This window comes from Neoarius graeffei, chromosome 10 (genome assembly GCF_027579695.1).
Source record: "Neoarius graeffei isolate fNeoGra1 chromosome 10, fNeoGra1.pri, whole genome shotgun sequence".
Lineage (NCBI taxonomy): Eukaryota > Metazoa > Chordata > Actinopteri > Siluriformes > Ariidae > Neoarius > Neoarius graeffei.
This window is the reverse complement of record NC_083578.1, coordinates 7,399,598-7,422,383: the sequence shown is the minus strand read 5'-3', so window position 1 is coordinate 7,422,383 and position 22,786 is coordinate 7,399,598. Positions and strand designations below refer to the sequence as shown.

The following is a 22,786-nucleotide window of genomic DNA, read 5'->3' as shown; positions in this document are numbered from 1 at the left end:
AGGCAATGAGCAAACACATTGTACCATTAGAACACTGGAGTGAGAGTTGCTGGAAATGGGCCTCTATACACCTATGGAGATATTGCACCGAAAACCAGACATTTGCAGCTAGAATAGTCATTTACCACATTAGCAATGTATAGAGTGGATTTCTGATTAGTTTAAAGTCATCTTCATTGAAAAGAACAGTGCATTTCTTTCAAAAATAAGGACATTTCAAAGTGACCCCAAACTTTTGAACGGCAGTATATAAGTTATGTAATATAAGAAAATTGTATATATATTTATGTAATGTACAATATGGACAAAATAGACTACACAATATAATAAATATGCAACCTACAATAGCTGTTATAACTATTCAATACAATATACATAATATACAATACCTATATTATATACAATATGTCTAAAATATCACAATATCCAACCCCTATTCCCAAAAAGTTGGGATGCTGTGTAAAACATAAATAAAAACAGAATGTAATGATTTCCAAATCATGGAAACCCGATATTTCATTGAAAATAGTACAGAGACAACATATCAAATGTTGTCTTGAAACTGAGAAATTTTGTTTTTTGAAAAATATATCCTCATTTTGAATTTGATGTCAGCAACACGTTTCAGAAAAATTGGGACGGGGCAACAAAAGACTGTAAAAGTTGTATAATGCTAAAAAAAAAAGAAAGCTAATTAGGTTAATTGGCAACAGGTCAGTAAGATGATTGGGTATAAAAAGAGCATCCCAGTGAGGCGGAGTCTCTCGGAAGTAAAGATGGGGAGGGGTTCACCGCTCTGTGAAAGACTATGTAGGCAAACAGTGCAACAATTTAAGAATAACATAACATTCTCAGTGTAAAACTGCAAAGAATTTGAGGATCACATCATCTATGGTCCATAATGTCATTAAAAGATTCAGAGAATCTGGAGAAATCTCTGTATGCGAGAGACAAGGCTGAAAACTGACATTGGATGCCTGTGATCTTCAGGGCCTCAGGAGACACTGCATTAAAAGCAGACACGTGTCTGTCATGGAAATCACTGTATGGGCTCAGGGACACTTCAGAAAACCATTGTCTGTGAAAACATTTCATTATCCACAAATGCAAGTTAAAACCAGATATAAACAATATCCAGAAACCCCGCCCCCTTCTCTGGGCCAGAGCACTTTTACGATGGACTGAGGTGAAGTGGAAAACTGTCCCGAGGTCTGACGAATCAAAAGTAGAAATTCTTTTTAGAACTCATGGACACCACGTCCTCCAGGCTGAAGAGGAGAGGGACCATCCGGCTTGTTATCAGCGCACAGCTCAAAAGCCAGCACATCAAGGTCAAGGTCTTTTTATTTGTCATTTCAACCATATACAGTTGGTACAGTACACAGTTAAAACGAAACTACGTTTCTCCAGGACCATGGTGCTACATCAAGTCTACATATAACAACATAAAATGCAAGAGTGCAACGAGTGCAACACTGCAGACAGTAAAGGACACAAACGGACAATAAATGACACAACAGACACAAGCAACATAAGGTGCAGAGTTGAGTGTGCATCTGTGATGGTATGAGGGTGCATTACTGCACATGGGTAGCTTGGAAGGCATCATTAATGCTGAATGATATATACATGTTTCAGAGCAATATGCTGCCATCCAGACAAAATCTTTTTCAGGGAAGGCCTTCCTTCTTTCAGCAAGACAATGCCACACCGCTTTCTGCACATATTAAAACTGCACGGCTCCGTAGTTAAAGAGTCGGGGTGCTAAACTGGCCTGCCTGCAGTCCAGACCTTTCTCTCATTTAAAACATTCGGGGCATTATGAAGCACAAAATACGACAAAGAACTGTTGAGTAACTGAAATTACGGTATATATCAGGTGAAAATGGGACAACATTCCTCTTTCAAAACTACAGCAATTGGTCTCCTCAGTTCCCAAACATTTACAGTGCTGTTAAAAGTAGAGGTGATGCAGCACAGTGGTAAACACACTCCTGTCCCAACTTTTCTGAAACGTGTTGCTGACATCAAATTCAAAATGAGCATATATTTTTCAAAAAACAATACAATTTCTCAGTTTCAAAACAACATTTGATATGTTTTCTTTGTACTGTTTTCAATGAAATATAGGGTTTCCATGATTTGCAAATCTTCACATTCTGTTTTTATTTCCAGTTTGCACAACGTCCCAAGGTTAGCGCTGTCGCCTCACAGCAAGAAGGTCCTGGGTTCGAGCCCCGTGGCCAGCGAGGGCCTTTCTGTGTGGAGTTTGCATGTTCTCCCCGTGTCCGCGTGGGTTTCCTCCGGGTGCTCCGGTTTCCCCCACAGTCCAAAGACATGCAGGTTAGGTTAACTGGTGACTCTAAATTGAGCGTAGGTGTGAATGTGAGTGTGAATGGTTGTCTGTGTCTATGTGTCAGCCCTGTGATGACCTGGCGACTTGTCCAGGGTGTACCCCGCCTTTCGCCCGTAGTCAGCTGGGATAGGCTCCAGCTTGCCTGCGACCCTGTAGAACAGGATAAAGCGGCTACAGATAATGAGATGAGATGAGACAACGTCCCAACTTTTTTGGAATTGGGGTTGTAAACAGAGATTGTTATTCAGGTGTTGTTGCTAGTTTACAGCTCAGAATCAGCACAGAATCCAACAGAGGGTTTGAAACACATCTTTCCAAAACTGCTCTAACCTGGGACTGAATCAGAGCACAGGTTTATAATTTTCCAAAGTGGACTATTTACTGACAGGAAGCCATTTCCTGCTGCAGGCTGGAGGACATGCTGTGCCACGCTTCTGCCATCTAGTGGTCAAAATACAGCAGTGCAACGTGCAGGAGTACTGTTTCACATCTAAATTATTTACACCAGCAGGATATTCACACTCATCTCAGAGCTGTAACACACACACACACACACACACACACACACACACACACAGAGCAGGTTATTGCTAGATTACACTCTGCAGGATATCAACCAGGCAGAATGAAGCTATCTTCACTATTGGAGCCATGAAAGCTTTAAATGTAGATTTAATATATTTCTATCATATAAACAACACTTTCATTAAAATTAAGAAGTTGACTTATACCTAGAATATTTTTATTTATTGACTTTAAAATCAAATTAATTTTAAAATCAATTTAATTAAAGGGATAAGTCAATTAAACTTATAACTTTAATAACTCTATGACAAATATGAAACAAATTAATCTCATCTCATCTCATCATCTCTAGCCGCTTTATCCTTCTACAGGGTCGCAGGCAAGCTGGAGCCTATCCCAGCTGACTACGGGCGAAAGGCGGGGTACACCCTGGACAAGTCGCCAGGTCATCACAGGGCTGACACATAGACACAGACAACCATTCACACTCACATTCACACCTACGGTCAATTTAGAGTCACCAGTTAACCTAACCTGCATGTCTTTGGACTGTGGGGGAAACCGGAGCACCCGGAGGAAACCCACGCGGACACGGGGAGAACATGCAAACTCCGCACAGAAAGGCCCTCGCCGGCCCCGGGGCTCGAACCCAGGACCTTCTTGCTGTGAGGTGACAGCGCTAACCACTACACCACCGTGCCGCCCACAAATTAATAATAAATAAATTAAAATAACCACCAAATTAATAAATATAATACTTAAAACATTTTAAGTAATTAACAGTGACACACAATAATAATAATAATAATAATCTCATCTCATTATCTGTAGCCGCTTTATCCTGTTCTACAGGGTCGCAGGCAAGCTGGAGCCTATCCCAGCTGACTACGGGCGAAAGGCGGGGTACACCCTGGACAAGTCGCCAGGTCATCACAGGGCTGACACATAGACACAGACAACCATTCACACTCACATTCACACCTACGGTCAATTTAGAGTCACCAGTTAACCTAACCTGCATGTCTTTGGACTGTGGGGGAAACCGGAGCACCCGGAGGAAACCCACGCGGACACGGGGAGAACATGCAAACTCCACACAGAAAGGCCCTCGCCGGCCACGGGGCTCGAACCCGGACCTCCTTGCTGTGAGGCGACAGCGCTAAGGCCCCGGTCACACCGCCCGAACTTTGCTGGAGCGTTCCTGGAGCGGTGAAAAAAATTCATCACCACTCGTAACCGTTCACCACCGTTTAACAAAAGTTGGCCCCCGTTAAAGCAACGCCGTATACGCTCGGCCACCGCTGATGTTTCTCGAGGGGCCCTCCTACCGCTCCGAAAGTTTTGAGCTGCACAAAATATTGCGAGCGGTGAGGAGGGGGCAATTTTCCGCCCCGGCAAAGTTCACCCCCGCTCCACCAACGCCCAGTCAAAGTTTGGCACCGCTAGACGCAAGTTCGTGGACGCTTGGGTCCGCTAGGCCAACGCAGAAATCTTGAACGCTGGACCACCGCTGCTTCGCCAGCGTTGCCTGGGCGGCGATTAAACGTTGCACAAACTTCGGTGGAGCGGTTGTAAGCGTTTTACGAGCAGACACGGGGTTGCTGGAACGGTGTCGGGCGTTGAAGCAGCTATCCATGGCGGCAATGAACTTTGGTTTGGCGTTGGTATAGAGGTGTCGGAGCGGGACCAGAATTTGGCTATAAATACGGGGAGAAATGGACCAGGAGCTCATTTGGAATCGAGCTGCCGTTGAGTTCAGACCTCATCTATATCGAATTTGCTCAAAGTTACAGTAAAACTGTATCACCATGGATGCTGAGAGACTTGCTATGATTGGTGCTAAACCAACTTTATACCCCCGCCGAGCCAAAGCCCGCATGCGCAGAATGCCGCTATACCAACGCTCATGTCGCCGCTAAACCAACGCTCGCTACCGCTCGCTACCGCTAAACCAACGCTAAAGCAACGCCGGCTTCAGCGGTGCACCGCTAAGCCAATGCCCGTGTTTTTGATTTTTTTCCCATTTTGTGCGCGGTGACGAGCGTTGTCGAAATTCGGCCCCCCCTCCCTACCATTCAAGGAACGCTCCAGCAAAGTTCGGGCGGTGTGACCAGGGCCTAACCACTACACCACCGTGCCACCCAATAATCTCATCTCATCTCATTATCTCTAGCCGCTTTATCCTGTTCTACAGGGTCGCAGGCAAGCTGGAGCCTATCCCAGCTGACTACGGGCGAAAGGCGGGGTACACCCTGGACAAGTCGCCAGGTCATCACAGGCCGCCCAATAATAATAATAATAATAAGGGCGGCACGGTGGTGTAGTGGTTAGCTGTCGCCTCACAGCAAGAAGGTCCGGGTTCGAGCCCCGTGGCCGGCGAGGGCCTTTCTGTGTGGAGTTTGCATGTTCTCCCCGTGTCCGCGTGGGTTTCCTCCGGGTGCTCCGGTTTCCCCCACAGTCCAAAGACATGCAGGTTAGGTTAACTGGTGACTCTAAATTGACCGTAGGTGTGAATGTGAGTGTGAATGGTTGTCTGTGTCTATGTGTCAGCCCTGTGATGACCTGGCGACTTGTCCAGGGTGTACCCCGCCTTTCGCCCATAGTCAGCTGGGATAGGCTCCAGCTTGCCTGTGACCCTGCAGAAGGATAAAGCGGCTACAGATAATGAGATGAGATGAGATATTTACCCTGATGCTGCTCTGAAACGTAATATATGACATGTATTACATCTTTCAGACTTTTTACAGTATTATTCTGCACTTCTTTATTTTTTTACAGCTTAATTAATTCTTTTTGCACTGTAATAGACTCTCAGTGTTTTACAAATAAATATTCTTTCCTTTATTCTTGCCACAATTAAAGCCTTTAGCTATATTTATCTAATGTTACTGTGCTGTATTTGATGTTCTTCACTTGTATTATGGCAGGTTTGAACCCAGGTCCTGCTTTCTGTGGGGTGACAGCGTGAACCCCTGCACCGCCCTTCCATCCTGCTTTAGTTTCAGTAGCATTATTTAACAATTATTGGCTGTAGGTGAAGTGATTATCGGCGAATAACAGTGGAGATGAAGTCAGGGTTATTATTCACTGATATTCACGGAGCCTGAGGTGGATAATTGTTTTAGTATTAATACACGTGCTTATTAAAGAAATCACATGAAAAATGAATTTATTTCAAATTTCAAAAGCAGCAGGCGAATGTAAGAACTTTGCGGCACAGACTTGTGTCACTTATCTACGCCGAGTCACATAAAATACTTTGCTTTGAAATCGATAAAATAAATCACAATCCCGCCTTACCTTTGAAGAGTTGTAGACCAAACTTCGGAGCATCTTTAGTGCTTTTATTTAGGAACAGCATTTTCTTTCATCATGTGTAATTCTTCTTCACTTACAGTGACGAAGCGAACGGACGCCATTTTGCCGAGTTGCTCGATGTGATTATCGAGAAATGGTTTGAATTTCTCGACCAATCAGTGCACACCATTTCCTATAATCACCTCCGTATTTATACTAAATCTTTCTAAGAGTGATCTACAAAGCAACATGTATCTGTTATACTCTGCACAAACATTTTATATTATGTGATAAACTCGCTGCACAATAAAATGAAAATGTCCCAGATCGTTTTCCTCAGTTTTAGAAAGTTGCTTCGTTGTAGTTAGCTGTTTTTTCTTCGTCACTCGTAGTGTAGCTAGGGTGGTATTTTTGGTGGCTGTTTTAAATCAAGTATAGCTTATAGCCTGACAAGTTACAATATGAAGCAAAGTAGCTTCTTCAACGCTGACCAATTGCTGGGTTTCAGTCACGTGACTTTTCCTAGCGGAAAGTTTTACCGGAAGTGAAATAGCTGGCGGTCTAAACGGCTGCCGTAGTGCGAACAACTAGTGATAACTTATCAGAGTACGCTCGTAATCTAGAAGCCACTGCTGGCTTTAGATATCTTCAGAAGATTGCTATGTGCGACGGAATCGACCCCTACAGTCTGGGAAAGAAGGATTTGCCATACGATCTCGAAAACTACCCTTCAGTCGAGTTCCCCGACATCTCGAACTATCTGGTGTTGCAGACGTCCTTCTACACCGCAAAACAGATGAAAGCGTGGAAGAGTACGGAGGCTTATGACTTTTTTGTATGTGGCTGGGTAAAGGACCTCGGGATCAAGTCACTGCCCAATGAATCCTGTATTGTTTTTGCCCGTGTAAGGATGTTTTATTTTTTAAGCTTTTCGTTCACGTCTTTACAACGAAGCGCTGCAAGTTGAAGTGTAAACAAACAACAGTTGGCTTGATTCTCACTTGTGTTGGCTCTTATCTCTCAGCTAAATCATTCACAAAGATCATCAGAAACCCCTTTAAAGACCTGGATCTTAGTTAAACAAGACGGAGAAGTGATCACGGCGCATTGTAACTGTACGGCTGGGGAAGAATTTTGTCATGGCCTTCATGCATAGGAACTTTGTGAGGAGTAAACAAAGAAACAGCTGGGGACTTTAGCGCTTCGTGACTAAAAAACGTATCATAAAATAACGACACATAGCAAGAAAAGTACTTGGAAAACACTAAGGACAGAGCTGAGAGGGAAATACAAACCTTTCATCGAGTGATCACTGCAAACTCGAGCACGCTTCGACTCGGCTCCCTTCGATTTCATTGAGAGGTTCAAAACCCACCTTTCTCCACGTCCTTTTGTGAAATTCTGTGTTCATTCACCCTTTTTTATTAATTCAAGGCAAACCCTGAAGAAACTTTTATCAGTTTCACGGTTTGATCGATTCAAACAATCTAAAACAACCCAAGCGTAAGGCATTTTTCATGCAAACAATGAACCTTCTCCGTACAAACACTTTGTCACTTTGTAGACCACCAGCTAAAGTTTTGAATAAGTAATGAGGCGGATGTGACGTCATGTGAAACCCAGCAATATAGGCCGAGATCCTAAATGGGGTTGCTTCTGCCGGGAGGTTAGGACTCGGCATCAGACGATACAGACCCCAAGGAAAGACACATCCAAATAAATTGTGTTGAAGACAGTGACATTGTTAGACATAAGATAAGATAAGATAAGATAGCCTTTTATTATCCCACAAGGGGAAATTTACATTGTTACAGCAGCAAAATATATAAAGAGAAAAAGATAAGGCAGTGAAGGAGTAGTGCAAAAATACTAAGTATACAAAAAAAGGATATATATACACTACCGTTCAAAAGTTTGGGGTCACTTTGAAATGTCCTTATTTTTGAAAGAAAAGCACTGTTCTTTTCAATGAAGATCACTTTAAACTAATCAGAAATCCACTCTATACATTGCTAATGTGGTAAATGACTATTCTAGCTGCAAATGTCTGGTTTTTGGTGCAATATCTCCATAGGTGTATAGAGGCCCATTTCCAGCAACTCTCACTCCAGTGTTCTAATGGTACAATGTGTTTGCTCATTGCCTCAGAAGGCTAATGGATGATTAGAAAACCCTTGTACAATCATGTTAGCACAGCTGAAAACAGTTGAGCTCTTTAGAGAAGCTATAAAACTGACCTTCCTTTGAGCAGATTGAGTTTCTGGAGCATCACATTTGTGGGGTCGATTAAATGCTCAAAAGGGCCAGAAAAATGTCTTGACTATATTTTCTATTCATTTTACAACTTATGGTGGGAAATAAAAGTGTGACTTTTCATGGAAAACACAAAATTGTCTGGGTGACCCCAAACTTTTGAACGGTAGTGTATATAAAAGAAATAGACTACAAATTTAGAGACAAAAAATTTGCATAAATTAACATTCTCAGAGGGCGGCACGGTGGTGTAGTGGTTAGCGCTGTCGCCTCGCAGCAAGAAGGTCCTGGGTTCGAGCCCCGTGGCCGGCGAGGGCCTTTCTGTGCGGAGTTTGCATGTTCTCCCCGTGTCCGCGTGGGTTTCCTCCGGGTGCTCCGGTTTCCCCCACAGTCCAAAGACATGCAGGTTAGGTTAACTGGTGACTCTAAATTGACCGTAGGTGTGAGTGTGAATGGTTGTCTGTGTCTATGTGTCAGCCCTGTGATGACCTGGCGACTTGTCCAGGGTGTACCCCGCCTTTCGCCCGTAGTCAGCTGGGATAGGCTCCAGCTTGCCTGCGACCCTGTAGAAGGATAAAGCGGCTAGAGATGATGAGAACATTCTCAGACAAATCAATGATTTATTCTAAGGATGCCAATAATTTTAAAGGGTGGCACGGTGGTGTAATGGTTAGCGCTGTCGCCTCACAGCAAGAAGGTTCCGGGTTCGAACCCAGCGGCCAGCGAGGGCCTTTCTGTGTGGAGTTTGCATGTTCTCCCCGTGTCTGCGTGGGTTTCCTCCGGGTGCTCCGGTTTCCCCCACAGTCCAAAGACATGCGTGGGGCGGCCTTGGGCTGAGGTGCCCCTGAGTGAGGTACCGAACCCCTGACTGCTCCCCGGGCGCTCTGGTGTGGCTGCCCACTGCTCTGGGTGTGTGTGTGTGTTCACTGCTTCAAATGGGTTAAATGCAGAGGATGAATTTCACTGTGCTTGAAGTGTGCATGTGACAAATAAAGGTTTCTTCTTCTGAAACCAGATAGACTTTCTCTATATGAAGATCACCAAATACACTGACTGTTCATTATAATAATATTATTATTATTACTACATATTTTCATGAAGCTACCAGCATTATAATCTCTCCTTTACATAGTAAACACTTTAAATTGTGCATTACGGCACTGAAAACGCTTTATTTTTACACCGCTGTGGCCTTTTCAATACGCATCACGCTGTCGTTTGTGTTGACCAATCAGATTCGTCAGCGCGGAGAAAAGTCCCACCGCGCTGAGCGTTCTCTCCGCTCTGATTGGTCGAACGGCTCCATATTCTGCAGCGCAGGGAGGATTCGACTCACGCAGCGTGAGTTCGTCCCGCCCTGCATCCTGATTGGCTAGAGTCTCAGCAGCGAGCTGTGTGATTGGCTGAAGCTCCTGCTCGTCTGTTAAGCACCGTGATTAATAAGATGCGTCGACAAACACCTTGCGCTCGGTGGATTTATAGCTATTGGGGATAAAAGAGGATTTTTTTTAAATGGAGTAGGACGCAGTTTGGAGTGTGCATGTTGTGAAATGTTATTATTTATTATATAATTTAATGTTTAAAATAACCCAATGGAAATTGGAGGGCGGAATCTGATTGTTGTTTGAGGAGAAGAAGGTTAGAGAGAGAGAGAGAGAGAGATGCTCATGATGGTGATGATGATGATGCCCGGGTCTCCTGCTTTCTCCCTCCTCGCGCTTGTGTGTCTCGGGTGGTCCTGTGCGCATGATGCGGTGAGGAAACCTCGCCAGATGTTCAGCTCAGGTGACCCAGATCCTCCTCAGTCCAGCCTGCGGGTCGGTGCATCATTCACCGGCCTGACTCCCGCACCCACCGTGCTGCCCGCAGATGCGCAATCATCCACCACCACCACCATCACCATCACCACCACCACTGAGCCACCCAGGAGCCACCCCGGCTCTCCATCCCCGTCACGTCTGGGAGAAGATGCTGCGCTCCTGGAGCTCCATCACCAACCCAGAGCTGCGCGTCTGCTGGCACAAAGACGCCAGAGCTCCGTGTCTGATCAAGCTCAGGACGCAGGGGTTATCACAACCTTAGACAATTCCCAAGGTGAGTCTGATTACCCTCTGATCCTCACATCTGCCCATTCCCAACAAGGTGCTCCAATCAGTGATGATCTCATGGATATAAATATATGCTTTATTTATACACTTCAGCATAGCTGTTCTCCCTCCCAGCTGGTTCTGATACAAAATAAAACACAAAATTATAATCAATACGATAATTAATAGTTCATCTCCTCTCATTATCTCTAGCCGCTTTATCCTTCTACAGGGTCGCAGGCAAGCTGGAGCCTATCCCAGCTGACTACGGGCGAAAGGCGGGGTACACCCTGGACAAGTCGCCAGGTCATCACAGGGCTGACACATAGACACAGACAACCATTCACACTCACATTCACACCTACGCTCAATTTAGAGTCACCAGTTAACCTAACCTGCATGTCTTTGGACTGTGGGGGAAACCGGAGCACCCGGAGGAAACCCACGTGGACACGGGGAGAACATGCAAACTCCGCACAGAAAGTCCCTCGCCGGCCACGGGGCTCGAACCCGGACCTTCTTGCTGTGAGGTGACAGCGCTAACCATTACACCAACGTGCCGCCGTGGAATAACATAATAATAATAATAATAATAATAATAATTTATTGACTTATACTGCGCCTTTGACATAAAAATGATCAAAGGCGCATTACAAAATAGTAATTAAAAAGTTTAATATCTAGAATGAATAAACATAAAGTAAATTTCAATAAAATTAAACCTTTATAACTATTATATAGGGGCGGCACGGTGGTGTAGTGGTTAGCGCTGTCGCCTCGCAGCAAGAAGGTCCCGGGTTCAATCCCAGCGGCCGGCGAGGGCCTTTCTGTGCAGAGTTTGCATGTTCTCCCCGTGTCCGCGTGGGTTTCCTCCGGGTGCTCTGGTTTCCCCCAAAGACATGCAGGTTAGGATAATTGGTGGCTCTAAATTGACCGTAGGTGTGAATGTGAGTGTGAATGGTTGTTTGTCTCTGTGTGTCAGTCCTGCGATGATCTGGCGACTTGTCCAGGGTGTACCCCGCCTTTCACCCGTAGTCAGCTGGGATAGGCTCCAGCTTGCCTGCGACCCTGTAGAACAGGATAAAGCGGCTACACATGATGGATTGATGGATATATATATATATATGGGGCGGCACAGTGGTGTAGTGGTTAGCGCTGTTGCCTCACAGCAAGAAGGTCTGGGTTCAAGCCCCGGGGCAGGCGAGGGCCTTTCTGTGCGTAGTTTGCATGTTCTCCCCGTGTCCGCGTGGGTTTCCTCCGGGTGCTCCGGTTTCCCCCACAGTCCAAAGACATGCAGGTTAGGTTAACTGGTGACTCTAAATTGACCGTAGGTGTGAATGTGAGTGTGAATGGTTGTCTGTGTCTATGTGTCAGCCCTGTGATGACCTGGCGACTTGTCCAGGGTGTACCCCGCCTTTCGCCCGTAGTCAGCTGGGATAGGCTCCAGCTCGCCTGCGACCCTGTAGAACAGGATAAAGCGGCTACAGATAATGAGATGAGATGAGATGAAAAACTTCATACAAAACGTCCAGCAAAATCATTTCCGTTTAACAAACTGCCAGCGAAATGACAGGAGCAAGCAATTTGTGAAAAATGCAATGATAATCATAATTCTTGAAAAAAAAGATACGTTCTTACCATCAAATACTTTCCTTCATGGTATTTTTTTTGCTTTTTTTTGTATTTTCATGGTTTTGTTTTCGAGTCGAGTTTTTATTTCAGCCTCAGTTTGTTCAGCAAAATGCTCCGCCATTTTATTTTTCTCTACTCACGGTATATGAGCTGATATCCTGGTATCTGATTAGAGTAGCCAATCAGAGCACACGATTGCTCATATCCAGTGAATGTGGATAGAATTTAAAAAAAAAAATTTGCTCAAATCATCCAGCCTTCTGCTGCACGACACCCCCCTCGTCAGCCACCAACCAGGGATGATCACAGTTTCGGTGGCTAAGGCGGTACTGCCATCCCTGGTGCCACCAGCAGCTTAACGCCACTGGGACGTGTCTAAGATGGTTAAATTGTTTACTACGTTATTGTTGATCTCGTGGTTTTTAGTGGTCTGTTGCATTCCTCTTACGGGCTCGGCCATTTTGTTTTTCTCTACTCATGGTATATGAGTTGATATCCTGGTATCTGATTAGCCAATCAGAGTGCGCGATTGCTCATATCCAGTGAATGTGGATAGAATTAAAAAAAAAAATTATATATATTAATCGTCACTATTGTATATTATAATTGTTTGATATTGTATCTCATACTGTAAATAATTGTAAATAATACTGTAAATAATCTCAACTTAGATGTGTGATATTCTTTACAGTTCTGAGTCTCTCTGAGGTTCCACAATTGGTGTATTACTCAAAATAAAAAAAAAAAAACCTGATTCCTGTACACTATACCCACATTTCAGGCTAAACGATAAATACCACCCTAGTGACCAGAGAAGCGTTTTTGTTTTGTATTTTTTTTCCTTCTATATGCCATCGACAGGCTGTGTGTTCTCCCCGTCCAGCCACTGTGGCTTTTATCATCAGACAAACCAGAGACATCAATTTATTTTTATTGCACTGCATCATCGTGTGCTTTAGGAGGCCGACACTGTGCACATTCACGGTTCTTAGCACCATTAAATCAATGTCTGGTTGGTTCTAGAGCCCAGCACAGTATGCTCTAACACCATGTTCTAATACTAATGGTCTTCTAGTAATACAGGGTTTTGTGTTTCCACCACCAGATATCCAAACACACACATACACACACACACACACGTACAATAATATCATGAAAACATCACAGTAGGAGCTAGAGATAATGAGATGAGATGAGAGACATCACAGTATTTAGCGATAGTGAACATTCAAAATGGTTTTCAAAAAATCCTGAGTTTTCTGAAAGATGTTTATCTGACATTAAAGGAGCCAGCTCAGCTTCCCCAGCATGCATGTCAACCTATACGGAATGTCCGTATTTTATACGGGTTTGATTCAATAAACGTCGTATATGGGCGTATAAATAAAGTTATACGGATTCTTTAAAAAAACTTCAATATTTATTTAGAGCTATAATCAATTCCCACGATGATAAAAGAGCGCATAACATTTACAAACGTACTGTACGCCACAGACAGCCAGTAAAGAGTCTTATGAAATCGCGCGTTATCTTGTGGTAGCGAGACTTCGTTCCACTTTTGATCATGCGCACACCGCACTGCGAGAATCCCGCCAACCGTGAAGTCATAGACATATAAACATAGACGCCGCCTTCTGCGTAGAATCATACGTCATCCTCGCCGCCATATTGGATGTGGCAAAGTGGAGATTCTTCAGCCGTCTCTGGTATCGCGTCTAGACAGTAGCCGAGAATAAAGATGCCTCATTCATGTGCTGCGTTTAACTGTACCAACAGGTTTACCGTCCAAACGAGATCACATGGGATTACCTTTCACAGGTGAGACTGGAAAAATACTTTTCAAAGTATTTGGTCATTATAACGTAATTTTACGAACAGATTTTTCTGACTTTGTGGCTAATATGAAGTCTCGCGCATAATAGCCGCTCGGTGAAACCTGTCTCCAAACAGCGAAGTATTTCCTTCGTAACTACGCTGATAACACTTTGTGTTTTTGTCAAACATTGGAGCTTTGTATTCATTCTGAAGGTTTATTGTTATTAATATTGAATAAAAAGTAACTGGGATATATCATTGTTAATTATCATTCAAATTTTAGGCAAATTATTTTAATTTGCATCTTATACAGATTTTATAAGGGAAATACGGATTTTGGAGGTTGGTTATACAGGTTTGATTGACCAAAGGTTGACATGTATGTCCCAGAATCCAGTTCGTTGTTTTTGTTTACATACGCACCACTGCATTTTGAAAGGATGACATTGCTGTTGTTTCTTGAAATTTCCAATTTTGCTTGCTGTCTCAAGAAAACTTTTACTTATAAAAATGGAAGACATCATCGTGAAACAGTCAAGTATTGGACCAGACCTCCGACGCCGGTTCGGATCCGTTACAACGGAATAAACGTACGAAAAGGTTTTGGATCGGTCGAAAACATTTAATATATAACTACACCAACAAAATGTATTCAATTCGACGTGACAATTTATGATCTCTGGCTTACGATGTTGCCGCATCGTTGCGGATACTTTTGCACAGTGGAATATCTACGGCATCGAAAATGGTGACTCGCTACTTAGATTCTGGGAAGGATGAGGAGGCCCCTTTAATGAAAGGAGTCTCCGGTGTTAGCCCGTTAACATCCAAAGCTGTCATTTAAAGTTTTCCGACATCTTCAGGACAGAGGAGGAGGAGTTTACGCTAGTTTTCGGATTCTCGGAAACGTGTCAAGGATCGACTGTTTCTATCTGCTGAGAACAGGATGTTTTTGTATGTTATATATATTTTTAAATATAAAATATACAAAATAAAAGTGTAACTGTGGACAAATTGCTCTAGGGGTGTTCACACGGCAACTTTTACTCCGGTGTAGCACCGGGGCTGCCCCGGTAGAGCGTTCACACGGTACAAAGTTATACCGGTGTCGCCCCTGAAAGCTGTTTAAACCGGTGCAAATCTAACCCTGTTCGGGAGGTGGTTTAAGAAATTTACTCCAGAGTAAATGCTAGTTTGCTGGGCAGCACCGATATAAAATGGGACGTCTGAACGCTACAGGGGTAGACTCGCTACGCGTGAGGAGAGTTGATTACATACGGGCAGGCCCGCCGACAAGGGGGGACAAACGGGTATGTTGTCCTGGGCCCAGGAATGGGGAGGGCCCAGAACTGGGCTCTCATGAAGTTGCGATTAAATTATTTTATTTCATTTCAAAATGTGTTGATTTGGGGGAGAAATGTGCTATATTTGCATTCAATAAATGATTTCTAGATCTTTTGCCTTTATTGTCTTTGAAAAAGGCGTCAAGAACCCCCTACCACCCCTAATGCAAAAATGGTTTGGTCTGACTCTTTGATTAAGGGGGAAAAAACGACATCGTTCGATCATAGCGCTTCGACAATCAGCGTGCATGCCATTTGGCAACATGCACAAGTCAGGAGCACAGAAAAGAAAAGAGAAAAAGAGAGGAAGAAACCAAGAGACTCAGGGGCTCACTGCATAAATATTTTAAAAAAGATTGGGATGATGCAGCAGGTACTAGCAAACGCAGTGGGGCAGCTGAGCCAGGTAAGACACAGCCAACTTTTTCCAGCCCCGTAAAGTAACCCCAACCAAGGCACGCGCGGCACGCAATTCATGTTACAAACGAGGGGAGAGCAAGTCACACTGAGCACCATATCAAACGCACAGGGCATTGAATCATTTCATAACCACAACGGCTTAATAACATTGTGTTTCATATATCTGATTGAAGCTAAGAATATTCACATTAGCCCGCAATCATATCCCGCCGTTTCTCGAGCGGTGTGTTCTTCTCTGCTTTTCACACTGGACAGTACGCACGCACAGTATACTACAGTATGTTCGCCCCCAGCCCTGCCCGAAATCCCCCGTCCATCGCTGCTCCTTCAAGAGCACCCCAATCGCGTGATTATAGTAGACTATCCACGAGTTTAGGAAGGCATTGCGGGGGCTGTCGCATGCAGGCTTGGGGCGTAACGGAATACATTTAATGGCGTTCGGTTAAAGGATACAAAATAACAGTAACCGCTTATTCCGTTACAGTACAGGGGGGAAAGATTCAGTGAAATTGGGGATTACTTCACAGGATCACAATGTGTGTGAGGTTGCTGGTTTTGGGCTTTTTTTTGTTAAAATGTTAAAACTGTAAAAATGTTGAAATGCTAAAATGAAATGGTTGTTGACCGGTTGAATGGTTTTTGAATACCTGTCATTTAAGGGTTGGAGTGAGTAGAGACTGGGATAAGAGAGGTGGGTGTGTGTGTGTGGGTTGGCCCGGGGGGGCCCATTCAGAGCATTTTGTCCCGGGCCCAGCCAAAGCTGTCAGCGGCCCTGCATACGGGCATTGCATAATTTGCATCCTGGTATTTTGCGCTTCCAAAATGGCGAATATCAACAACAACAGAACTGCGCGTCTTCCAGTGTTGCCAGATTGGGCGGTTTTAAGTACATTTTGGCGGATTTGAACATATTTTGGGCTGGAAAACGTCAGCAGTATCTGGCAACACTGGTGTCTTCATCCATGTTGTTTTCCCGGCGCTTGGTGATGCCATGACAACCGGGAAAAGGAAGTACATTTTCACGCATGCGCATATTTCATTTCCACATTATTACTATCGTATAGCACGGTCGCAAAAACTGCCGTGTGATCGCAAGTGGGGCTGCACCAGTGCTAACACGCTTCTCTCTAGTAAGCAGGTTTGTGACGTGTGAACGCTGCACAAAATTTACACCGGTGTAAGATATATCGCAACAAAATACATCGGTGCAGCAATGTGCCGTGTGAACACCCCTTTTATAGAAGAGGAGGAACAGTACATTAAAACGTCAGGATGTTTTTGGACAGTAACGGACTTCGGAGTGCTGATAGTAAATCCACTTCATCACGTCAACCCATAGTTATTAATTTGCACTAGCAGCACTGGCACAAATTGTTACTCTCACTCAGGATCTTTCTACTTTCTTTTTCTTCTTCTTCCTCTTCTTCTCATAACATTTTTTAGGATGCTATTTCTCTTTCAGTTTTCAACCAATCATCACCAAATTTCACATGAAGAATACCTCTGGGCTGAATTACGTTGCTATGACTTTTGGTGCTGATCTGGATCACTGATCCGGAATGATCCATGAAAAACAGGATTTTTTTCAATCGCTTATAACTCTGTCAATTTTCATGATTTTTTCAATCAGTTTTTTTTAATTTTGTTCAGGGCAGCAGGACACAACGTTTCCTCCTTAAGCGTCATTCTCTATCTCTTAAGGTTGATTAGTTTCCTATAACAGCATGATACAGAGTGTTATAGAGTGTTATAGCACTTTCGTATGGGTTAATCACTTGTAAATCACGTCATAAAGCAGTTCTAGCACTCAGCTCTGGATTCTTGCTGATTATTGTATTTATGCCTTATATTTGTGCAAGGTGCTTATTATTATTATTATTATTATTATTATTATTATTATTGTTTTTTTAAGATCCTTTAGTCACATTTAAATATTAATGATCTACACTTTTTTTTTAACCCAAAAACATGGCTGTCGATGAGCCATATTTGATGGCTAAAGTTTGCCTTTTTACATTATTAATATGACAAGTAATAAAAGTCTTTCCCATATAAAATGTTTTCTGTAAATTTTTGCCTCAAACTGAATCCATTTTCTTCCCGATTTGTTTCGGGCTGTCTTCTGTAAACATGAGCAACCCTTCAACGTGTAGCTAAACACTGTACCTTTGGGGAAGCCATGGCCTAATGGTTAGAGAAACAGCTTTGGGACCAAAAGATTGCTGGTTTGATTCCCTGGACCAGCAGGACTGGCTTAAATGCCCTTGAGCAATGTGCCTAACCCCCAACTGCTCTGGCAAGAGTGGTGGCATACCTTGTGTCTGCTCAGCCAATGAAAAACTGATGACGCGATTATCAGTTCGGGCATTGAACCTGACTGACTGAACTGTAGTGTAATGGACGGCGGCCATTTTGGGCAACTGGGATCTGCATCGCTTAATCAGGTCAACAGGACTTAAACATGTTCTAGCCTTGGGGGGGGGGGATAATAATAATAATAATAATAAATCAGAAGCTTGATCTCAAAAGGTAAAACCTGATCATGTCACATTACCATAGACACGCCATATTAGCAAAACTAACAAAATAATCATTACAAGCTCCAGCACAAAACTCCGAAAGTGAACATGTCTTGGAAAACACATCCATTTGCTGAACCGCTCCTATAATGTTTGCTCATCGTAAAATTTATCAGGAGCAGGTGATACGGTTCACGTTAACCCGATCCTCTCGAGGTTTCTTCTTCTTCTTCTTCTTCTTCTTCTTCATCCATCCGTCCAGGTAAACCCTTTTCACGAAGCTCCTTCTCCAAAAATACAAATCAGACACAAACCCTCGCGTAACCCCACGACCGTGACGGCAGCTGTTCTTCCTATAGCATGAGGTCATAGTACGGAGACAAAAGGCTGGGCTTGTATAAGCCGCCTTTTGTTAATGCCTTCTGGAAACGCTCCAAACATCACATCCCGACTTTCCTTGGAAACTTGAGAATGTTTCATTTGGAAATGGGAAAAGAACAGAAGATCTAACATCCAGGGATACTTTTATTATTATTTTTTTTTTATTTTACCAACTTTATTGGAATGTTACAAAATAAACATTAAAAAAAAAGAAATAAACATAAAAAAATTAAACATAATAAAGTAAGTCAGCCCAAAGGGGAGAACGCGAACGGGCGACCCATGCAAGGCGTTTCCCCGAAGGTATAAAAGAGAAAAATCATACAATTAAAATTAGACTAAATTGATCTGTGGCAACCACAATCACAGTACACAGACCAAGTACATGAAAAGTCCGTATTATAGGTGGAGGTCAGTAATTCAAAGTCCAGCTCTAACAGGGATGATTTGAAAACAGGGAGGCTACGGAATTTATCTGGGGAAAAATATTTACATCCATACACTGTAAAAAAGAATAGTTGAGAATACTTGAAATTTCAAGGCAACCGTCTGCATTAATAATTTTATGTTTTGCCAACGATGTGCCCATGATAATCCAAACTATGATAACACTGTTATCTTTATTAAGAATTCTTAATTAAGTCAATTTTCAATTCCTCATTCTGCCAACATAGATTTCTCTTTTTGCTGAACAGTGGCATTCACAGTAGTACAAAAAGGCAATTGAGGTTATCACAAATTTTTTTTTACCTTTATTTGGATAGGACAGTGTAGAGACAGGAAATGAGCAGGAGAGAGAGATATCAGGAAATGACCTCAGGTCGGAATCAAACCCAGGCCCCCAGATTCATGGTATGGCGCCTTATCCACCTGAGCCACGACAACATGAACTTCAACCGGAGAGAGAACCACATTGCCCAGCCCTTGCATTTGGGAGAGGAAACCACGTGTCTTGGTCATTAAGAGCATGCGCTGAATAAACACCTGTGACAATTATGTATTTTCAATTCAGATTATTCACTATTGTATATTTACACATCATTGAGGTGCACCCTATCAGTTTGATGTGGATTTTTCTTGATGTGGATAATTCAAAAAAATAGAATTACGCTTTGTTCAAGTAATTCCATATTCACAATTGAATGGACAAGAAAATATGAATAATTATTAACGAACAGAAAAATCCACATCAAACTGATAGGGTGCACCTCAATGATGTGTAAATATGCAATAGTGAATAATCTGAATTGAAAATACATAATTGCCACAGGTGTTTATTCAGCGCATGCTCTTAATGACCAAGACACGTGGTTTCCTCTCCCAAATGCAAGGGCTGGGCAATGTGGTTCTTTCTCCAGTTGAAGTTCATGTTGTCGTGGCTCAGGTGGATAAGGCGCCATACCATAAATCTGGGGACCTGGGTTTGATTCTGACCTGAGGTCATTTCTCGATCCTTCACCGTCTCTCTCTCTCCCGCTCGTTTCCTATCTCTACACTGTCCTATCCAAATAAAGGAAAAAAAATATCTAAAAAAAAAATTGTGAGAACCTCAATTGCCTTTTTGCACTACTGTGAATGCCACTGTTCAGCAAAAAGAGAAATCTATGTTGGCAGAATGAGGAATTGAAAATTGACTTAATTAAGAATTCTTAATAAAGATAACAGTGTTATCATAGTTTGGATTATCATGGGCATACATCGTTGGCAAAACATAAAATTCTTAATGCAGACAGTTGCCTTGAAATTTCAAGTATTCTCGACTATTCTTTTTTTACAGTGTAGTTCCATGGTTTAACAATCTTATTGAAGAATGAGGCCTGATAAGTTGAAGTTCTGCAGTGTGCAGGTTTTAAAATTAATTTCGGATTTTGGGCCCTAGACCGGTCATGAGTTACAAAAGGCACATAGAGGTTTATGTTCAAATCTGTTTGGCCATTAATGCATTTATATACAAAGACTAAGTCTCTAATCTCCCTGTCATAAGTCAGAGGAAGCAAGTGCAGGCTTCTGAGTCTGAGTAAGTAGCATCCCCAATACGCTGTTGTAGTATCCAGCCCGTTGCACGTTGTTGGACTCTCTCTAACTGGCTTCTAAGGTTGACACTAGCAGGGGACCATACTTCAGACACGTAACAGAGCTGTGACTTGACGAGCGACAAATATAAAGTCCTCCTCACTTGAATTTCCGTCAGCAAGGGACAGGATCTTTTTAGAAAGCCAAGCATCCGGTTAGCCTTGTTGACTATTGAGCAGACGTGCGAATCCCATTTTAAATTACTTGAAATAACCACGCCCAGGTCTTTTTCTTCGTCAACTTGTTGAAGGCACGTGCTGCCCAGGTGGTAGTCATGAATGATTGGAGTTTTTTCCGCATGATGGTCAATATTTTGCACTTGTTGGCATTATACTGCATGTTCGATTCACAGCTCCACCCCTCGGCATTGGCTAGATCGCGCTGTAATTGCTCGCTGTCTTCGGATGTCAGGATAGTGCGAAAAAGTTTTGTGTCGTCTGCATATCAGGGATCCCAGACGTCCGCTATTTAGCGGAATTCCGCTATTTTTCTAGCCAAAGTGGTGGTGTTTTTTGTTTTTTTTTAATCTCTTGTATATCCATTAAAAATATGTTTGTTTAAGTAAAATGACCAGCAGAATACGTTCTGATTTGGTTTGCTTGTTTAGCGACGTTTTTGTCAGCTTCGTTTGTTCTCATTGACATTCGGGAACACTCGGAAGTTAAATTGATGTAAATACCGCGAGACTATACACGATAGAACGAGAAAACAATATGGCTGCGCCCATTTGCTAGAAAATGTGTTTTAACTCCATTCGTGCTTTTGTTTCTAATGCGCTGAACTTAATTCAATATGCAGGGCTGTGAAATTTCCATGGATTCTGTCGCGAAAAATATCATCTTCACAAAACGTCTATTTTGCATTCAAAATCATGGGGGTGTCTAGTCGGTTTTAATCGCCTTGCACGAGACCGGCGGCTCAATACAGCCGGACTTGCGGAGTTTTATGCCAGCTGAGCGTGGAACACGTCTTGACTGCGACTCAGGAGTGCATGACAGAGCTAAAAATAGCTATTGCGTGACCTGGCACCGCGTACGAGGAATTTTGTACTTACAGGGTGTACGATCAGACATAGTTAAGATGCCATCAAAAAGGAAAGCTAAGGAGGTGTTTGAGAGAGATGCAAAGAGGGCTAGAAAAGAACACACAGACAGACTGAAGGAAAAGATGAAAAAGAACAAGTTTGCAAAACTGAAAGAGATGGTGTTAAAGAAAAGAAAATTAAAAGACTTTCATTAGATGCTGTTTGACAGACTATGAACATTTTGTAAATAGCTTTAATAGAGGAATGCAAATACTATAGAACTAATAACTAATAGCCTTACTGAAAGATGAATTGAAAGAAATAGCTGGGAGTGATGCAAAGAGGAATAGAAGGAGCCAGAAGTAAAAGAAAAGATGTAAATAATATATTAGATAAGAAACATTAGTTCTTTTTTTTAACTTTTGCTCTGTAGACAAGAGACATTGTGACAGATTCTTGGAAAAAGCCAGGACATAATACAAGAATTAAGTGTAATTTGGAAGACAGCAGGTATCTCTCACTTAAATATTGAGCATGATTTTTCACAAAGTCATTTTGAAAGGCCCATCAAAGTTTTCTTTTATTAACATTTCTTTAAATTATTTACACATTTTTTTTTACTTTTATTTTGATTAAGAGATAAAATACATAGGCACTTATTAGATATTTCAAGGTATTTTACATGGATCTTTCATTTTAAAAGAGAAAACTGTTGATAGGTATTTTATATGGCAAAATGAAGACCAAGACTAGTCAAATATTTACTTGTTGAGATCAATTTTTTACTTGCAGGAAATGCTCAGAATACACCATATAACACCTAAAATGGCTTGGTGTCTGGGGCCCTGTGGGCCCCAGACCCCCGGCTTATGCTGGGGGGCTGTGCCCCCCAGACCCCCCCCTTTTCCTCGGATTTCTTATTTACAATTTCACAGCCCTGAATATGTCGTGGAAAAAAAGATATCGTCCATAAAAGAGATAGCGGAACAGTGTCCAGGTTAGAAGAAGTATATTCTTCAAAGCTACATTTTCATCTAATTTTTATAAATAACACTTTTTTT

At 42.7% G+C, this 22,786-nt stretch overlaps 1 protein-coding gene across 1 annotated transcript in view; it reads left to right on the top strand.

Annotated features, from left to right (window-relative positions):
- Positions 1–9,871: 9,871 nt before the first annotated feature.
- Positions 9,872–22,786, top strand: part of si:ch211-158d24.2 (multiple epidermal growth factor-like domains protein 9) — a 124,186-nt gene continuing 111,271 nt past the window's right edge. Inside the window, exon 1 of the mRNA XM_060931179.1 lies at positions 9,872–10,525. Within this exon, the coding sequence (XP_060787162.1) occupies positions 10,093–10,525 (433 nt within the window). The 5' untranslated portion in view covers positions 9,872–10,092. The remainder of the gene's footprint in view (positions 10,526–22,786) is intronic.